The 7,450-nt window shown below is 33.6% G+C and overlaps 1 protein-coding gene across 1 annotated transcript; it reads left to right on the top strand.

The window, feature by feature from the left end:
- Positions 1-5,110: 5,110 nt before the first annotated feature.
- LOC147532538 (uncharacterized) lies at positions 5,111-5,587 on the top strand. Its single transcript, XM_086649967.1, has one exon. The coding sequence runs from the start codon at positions 5,111-5,113 to the stop codon at positions 5,585-5,587; it is 477 nt and encodes a 158-aa protein (XP_086506093.1).
- Positions 5,588-7,450: the final 1,863 nt, after the last annotated feature.

The following is a 7,450-nucleotide window of genomic DNA, read 5'->3' on the forward strand; positions in this document are numbered from 1 at the left end:
TTTATGTTTTTTCCCTTGTCTGTAATTCGTAATTTTCTTGTCTCGTTTCTCTAATTATTTTTGTTATTAAAAGCTCAGCCTATTGATTGGATCATGAAGGACAAGTTATACTGGCTCAAAATAATTATTTTGTTTCGTTTTCGATTATGCAGCAGATAAATGTCTTCTGGTGTTATGGTACTTCTATCAAAATTGAGAAAAATTTTTGTGGGGTTTATGTGGAAAGGGATTGCCTTTAGCCATAATGGGAGGGCCTTTAGGAATCTTTTTACTATTTTTATAGGGGTCCACAGAGATAATCATTTACTATTCATGTAAAATTTTATTAATCTTTTCAAAAATTGAATTATCTTTCTGAAGGAGATAATTCATTAATTGTTACTATTTTAAAAAGTCAATTTCAAATTCAATTCTGCCATCAAAGGAAAATTTTAAGCAAAATTTCAAACTTAAAAAGGAAAAAGTTTAATCATTATGATTGGAAATTGAATGTCATATTTGACATGTAGTAGTATTTATTATTTGAAAGGGCTGCCACCTAGCAAAACAGTTTCATACCATTTTTAATGATGGGTATTAATTAACATGTGATCCCAGTCATAAATTTTTTTCCACTTTTATTAATCAAAATAAACTCTTAATAAAGACAAAAAGAAGGTGAAGAAAAAGTGAATGAAAGAAGAAGAGAGAAAGAGAATGAAGGAGAGAGAAAAAAAGGAGTAAGATGAAGAAAGAAGAGGTGAGACAAGAAAAAAAATTAATTAATTTATCTCCGGTGACGGATCGCCGACAAAGTTTCGTTCTACCGTCGCCGACGACCTCCGACGACGACAGTGAGATAAAAGAAAAATATGATAAAAGGAATAGAAGGAAGGGTAAATAAAGAAATAACTAATACAACTGCTAAAATTGAATGTGATTAACGAAGAGAAAAATTCAAAAAAGGTAATATTAAAAGTTGACCATCTTTACGAGGTCATTTTAATGAGTTGGTCATATTCAGTGGACCAAAATAAAACTAACCTTTTTTAGAATGCCATATGCTAAAAAGTAAGTTGATTCACGTGCAGGACGTTACAACTTTTTTCCATATCACTGCCACGCTATGGTCAAAGACTCAAAGGCAACTGAAATGGTGATTTTTATTTTTAGCAGAGATAAATCTCAGAATTACACAACGAAATCATAAGTATAGATACTTTACTTGAGTTAGAGGCAGTGGCGTATCAAAAATTTATCTTTAGGGGGGTCTAAAGTTTATTCCAGAATACAACAATACAAACTTAAGTAAATAATAAAAGAAAATTATTGATATAGTTATTGGATTGACACTAAATTATTCAAAAACTTACTCCAATATTTTAGTCTTTAGATAGATTTCATAGTTTTATAATTCTTAAATTTATAATAGATCTTTACAAGTTTTTTTTAATTATCTCATTTATCAATCTCCATAAATAAATCATTTTCTATCTATACGAGCATACTATCACTCAACCACTCACTTTATGAAATAGTCTTTGTAAAGTTAGAAAATTTGGTAAAATATCCAAAAAAAAACCCTAAAAAATAACAGTAAAATAGTGTCGTGAGAATCGAACCTGCAACTATTTGCTTAATCCTGATTCAAAAACCAATTAGCCCGAAATCATTTAATTTAGTGTCTGGGTGTCACTACAACAGACAACCTTGTATTTGTCCAGTTTTTTTCACACAAATAAGAGAAAAACGAGAAGAAAGAAGGACTCGAACTCGCGAGATCAATGTCTACGATGCAAAGCTCTACCCATTGAGCTAACAAGAGCATATATCATAATTCAGAAGCACGTCTGCTTGTACCTTTTCAATTTTTTTTGTTGAATTTTGTTTAAAATATCATGTACTTATTTATCGAAGTTGAGGGGAGGCTATAAATCCCTCTAGTCCCTACAAAGATCAACTACTGCTTAGAGAAGACCCTTTCAGCAAACAAAACAATACAAAAAGCTTAGTGTCAATACGTGCATACAAATCATAAGTTTTAAATTTGGACCCTTTCAGAAAAGTGTTTTTTTATTAAAAAAGATAACCGAACAACGAAAAAAGAAAAAGATGGAACAAAAATTTCCTTAACAAAACAAACATTAGAAAATATGAAAACATTTCTGGAGTAAATATTTCTTAGGGTAAATATTACTCAGAGTAAATATTTCTCTATTTTTTTTTCCTTTCCCCAAGTTGTTATCAAACACAACCTTAGAGAAAAATCTTTCAACAAAAAAAACAATACAAAGTCCCTACTCAGTGTCATACGTGCATAGAAATCATAAGTTTTGAATTTGGACTTTAGGGTGTGTTTGATACGTGTTTTTCCCAGAGAAAGTAGAAAAACTTTCTATAAAATTTATATTTTCCATGTATTTGGTAGCCGTTTAGGGGGAAAGGAAAAAGCTTGTCACGTAACTTAATTTCCCCACTTTTCCCTAAATCAGGGGGAATTTGTTACCCACCTAATACCAGGGTAAAACTTTCTCCGGTCAAAACTAATACTTCTCTTCTACCCTTTACTGTTGCTTTCTCTCTCACAATTATATCCCTCTCACAGTCTCCATACTCCTTTTGCTTTTCTCTCTCTCAGACATAGGTTGGTTTTTTGTTGTTGAAACAACACATAGGTAGGTTATCACAAGGGTAGAGAGAGAAAGAGAGAAAAACGATTTTTTTATCTTCCAAGTGTGGAGTTGAAGCTTCATATTCATGATTTTATCCCTCTTTCTTTCTCTAAAAAAATCTGGATTACAACCATGACTTAAAACAACTATCTTTACTTATTCAACTTGATTGAGATTTGGATCCCAAGTTTCACAGGAAAAGATATATATATATATATATATATATATAGGTAGTGATGAATTGAACTCTTTGAGTTATATGTAGTGATGCATTGCAAAAAGTGAAAAATTTCGTTGAAGGAATTGATAAACTATAAACAAATGGAGGTTGTTGACGAGCAGAGTATTGAATATGAATCGTGACAATGGCGCTAGTGGGTGTCTTTTCTGGTTTTTGAGGAAAGAAATCAAGTTAGAGAAAAATGAGGGATGAATTAAGTTATAGATTTAGACCTACAATGTGTATTGGTAGATCCATTGACATGTGCACCTGGTTCATGTGCTCTATCCACCAAATTGGTGCTTGAGCTCAGACATTTGTCCTCCTCACAACTACAATTTGTTAATGCAAATTATTGTTATAAGATGGTATAACTCATTTCTACTTTGTTAGAAAAGTTCCATAATATCACCCGTTATAAGATTTGTATTGGATTATATTGGCAATGGTTTTGACAGTATCACCGATCTTGAAGGTGTCGCTACTTGAATGCCTCCAACAATAGTTTAGGATATGAAAACTAGAAATTTGTGAATATACACTTTGAGAAAGAAAAACGTTTTGTTTTAAAAATAGAAAACCAAGCAATGGAAAAAGAAAAAAGCAGAAATTTAATTATTTTTCCTTATCACAACAAACAAAAGAAAATATGAAAATATTTGCGGAGTAAATGTTTCTCGGGGTAAATATTACTCTGAGTAAATATTTCTCTATTTTTTTTTTCCCCCAAGTTGTTATCAAACACAACCTTCGAAAAAAATCTAAATGATCAAGAAATTACAAGTACATATACTTTACTCAGAGAAGACCCTTTTAACGAAAAAACACCAAAGTCCACACTCAGGTTGTGTTTGTTTTTTTTCTTTGTCTGAATCTGAATTGGTTGAATCTGAATTAGCTGAACCGAATTGGCTGAATCTGAATTGACTAACTTAATTTACAATTTGGATGTTTGTTTTTTCAATCTGAATGGTTGTGTCTGAATTTTATATTTGACACTTATATCCTTATTGGTTTAAAAAGACCCAAACTTGAAACCCTAATTCATTTCTCTTCTTCTTTCCATCTGCCGCCTCTTCTCCTTCAATCCACACAAAAACATCATCTGTTTACTCTTTCTCTCTCTACAACCTCTTAACCTACCCAAATACCTTAGAATCAACTGGATTTTACGAGACTTTAAATAGCAATGGATTCGTTTGGGTTTTCGGAAGAACCATAGTTAGTCTTGGTCCTGATTCTGTGAAGCATTTGTTGGAGGAATCGAAAACCCTTTCCGATCTACACACACAGAGGCTAGACGGAGGAGAAGATTACCTTCTATGTGGAAAATCCCTCAAAATCAGAGGCGAATACGTTTGAAAATCGCCTTGATTCAGATGAGACTATGAATCTAGGATTTCATCATATTAGAGGAAACGGAGGAGCCTATTGATTGTTCTTCGAAAAGGGTCTACAACAACTGGTCTGTTGGTATTATAAAAGCTATGGTGTTCTAGAGAGAGAAAGGGTATTTTTCAAGCTTTACTGTGACGAGGAGTTGGTTCAGGAGATCTTCCTCCATTACTTCATACATGTTTGATTTCTTATGGGATCAGGGTTTAATTTTTCTTTATAATTGATTTTCTGGATCCATTCTCTAGTGAATCTAGGGTTTATTTTATGAATCAAAGATCAAATTTTTTTGGCGAAGAAGTTAAATAAATTCTTGTTATTTGTCATTTGTGGTGGTGGCGGAGATCGCCGGTAATGGTGGTGGTGGCGGAGATCGCCGATAATGGTGGTGGTGGCGGAGATCGCCGGTGGTGGAGGATAGCCACTGGTGATGAGGGTGGGGACAAACTTTCAAAACACTTAACAATGGGCATAAATGTCTTTTACACATTTTCAGACAATTTCATTCTATTTCAGACTTGTTTTGAAGTCTGAAAAAAGTAGACATTTTTTTCAGACAATTCAGATGTTTAAGAATTCAGCCCAACATTTCAGATTTCACTAATAAAAAAACAAACATCTGAAATCTGAATTGGGTTGCAATTCAGATTTCAGATCTGAAAATCTAGAAAAACAAACAACACCTCAGTGTCAGTACATCCATACAAATCATAAGTTAAAATTTGGACTTTAGAAAAAGATCTAAATGATCAAGAAATTACAAGTATAGATACTTTACAAAAATGGGGACAGCAACTATACAAATTTGGAAAATAATTCACAAAGAGCAACAAGGGGTGTGTTAATGGAAGATGAAGTAAGACTAAATGTGGATGGATCATACAAAAATGAAGAAGGGGCATCAGCTGTGGTTATGAGAAACTATAACAATTCATTCATAGCTGCTGAAACGGAGTACTATATTGCAGGAAGTGCGCTTGAGGCGGAAGCAAAAGCGGTTTTAATGGGACTGAGGTTAGCTAAGGACCATTCACACAGAAGAGTGGTGATAGAAGGAGATTCGAAATCGATTATAACAGCTTGTGAATCGAAGAATACTAGTATTCCTTGGCAAATTCCAAATATAATCAATAATATACATGATGAAGTACAACTGTTTGATGAGGTGAGATTTTATGCCATCCCTAGAGAACACAATGAGATTGCTCATTATCTAGCAAAAGAGGCTTTCATGCTTAAACTATGTAAACAGTGGGAGGAATTCAACCCCCCACAATGCATTGTAAGAGTGTTAGAATTGGAGCTATTCCAATGTAGCTGAATATTTGAATGAATAAATAAGGCCAACGCCAAAATTTTATCAAAAAAAAAGATACTTTACTTAGAATAGACCCTTCCAACAAAAAAAATTCTTAGGATGGACATATGGTATATTTTTCCAAAAACAAGAGCCCAAAATCACCTTACGTGGCGCAACCTATCAGGTTGGCTCAATCATTTAGGATGCCTCAAATAACTTAAACCCTTCACATCTTAAACATGATTCAAATTATTAACCCTTAAGCCACAATTTAAATCATATGATAACATTATCTAGTATATAATCATTATTTCGAAAGTGACATACAAAATCTAAAACATCAAACCCTTAATTACGTTGGGCCTCAACCATTGAACATTTATACCCTCATTTATATTAGAAATTGTTAGATATGTCAACTTCTAACAACTTAACTGCAAGACTATTATCGACATTTACTTGATACCCAAGAATCATGGGAGAAGACCGCGGCAGGAGGAAAAATTAGTGTGGAGGAAATCGAAGCCACCCCTCATCTATTACAATAAAACAACTCAGTCGGCTATGAGAGGGATAAGTCTGACTATCTATTTTTGTTGAGAGTTCAATTAAGATCACGTCTGGCATTTCAAATAAATTCTCTTTCATGTATATCGACTCAAAAAGAAACCTATTAGCGTAAACCGACTAAAATTAGTTAGGATATCCCTAAAATAACTACTACCCACGTTATTAAATGTCATCTACCGACGTTAGTCAAGAAAGAACTGTTGCGTCCTACAGACGCAGAGAAAACCTAGTTATATCTTCCATCAGTTAAAATAATGAGAACAAGATCTTGGAAGTGGTTGCAAAAATTGCATATCTTCTCTCCACCATCCCATTATTTTCTCCCAGCCATCCCCTATATCTTTTAGCTTTTTTACTTTTCCTTCCAAAACCGAGTTTTTTTTTTATATTGCAGATAAATAGAATGTTAGAAGTAAATTTTTCATCAGTCATATTATAGTTTTTTAGTTCATCATTGTGTTTAAAATTTATTTTTTATTTCATGAAGGCGTTAGCCAAGAGAGAAACCCTAGTTATTATGATCTAATGTTATTAATATGTAATAGACTTAAATATATAATATTTTTTCTTGATCGGATATTTTGAATATAAATAGTGCACTATTTGTATATGATATCTGAAAAATAATCGATATGATTTTTATATATTTGAAATACAAAAATGCATATCGGATTAAAATATTCGGCTATCTATTTTTTTTCTTTTTGAGAAATCGACTACAATCTACGTTAGTCTTTACAAGGCATTGATACATCGAGACGATGTGATAAACACGATAACTACCGAAATACTACTGGACTAAAGCCCGACGAATTGAATGGCCTATAGCTTGACGAATTAAATGACCTAAAGCCTACATAAACTACTTTATTTATACCCAAGTTCAGTATTCCTGGAGTTGCACTTCCATAGGATCGAACCTGGGACCTCTACATTGCAGAGTATATGTACTGACCAACTAGGTTACCAGTATGGTTGGCGAACCATACCAACCATTGTCATGGCGAGTCCACCCGACTACGTACAACCCGCCCGTGTCGTTTGGTGTGGCATGTAAGGCAACACCTATTGTTGGGAGAGCAACCCGTGACCCGCGTGTATCCCCCGGTATGAGATACCTTCATGTGTCCCTGGATCGTGCAAACCCAACCCATAAAGTCGTGCATTCAGAGTAAGGTCCCGTCTCCCGACCCGAAATACCCTAATATGAATACTAACGGTGACCCGCCCAATTTGCCCATGAAAAAGCTGGGGCATTTTTAATTAGAGTCACATTTCCTCTTTTTATAGCTTTCCAATTTCCTCTTTCAATCT

The sequence above is a fragment of the Eschscholzia californica genome, unplaced genomic scaffold (genome assembly GCF_041429995.1).
Source record: "Eschscholzia californica isolate CP2 unplaced genomic scaffold, dmEscCali1.0.p SCAF_6, whole genome shotgun sequence".
NCBI classification, from domain to species: domain Eukaryota; kingdom Viridiplantae; phylum Streptophyta; class Magnoliopsida; order Ranunculales; family Papaveraceae; genus Eschscholzia; species Eschscholzia californica.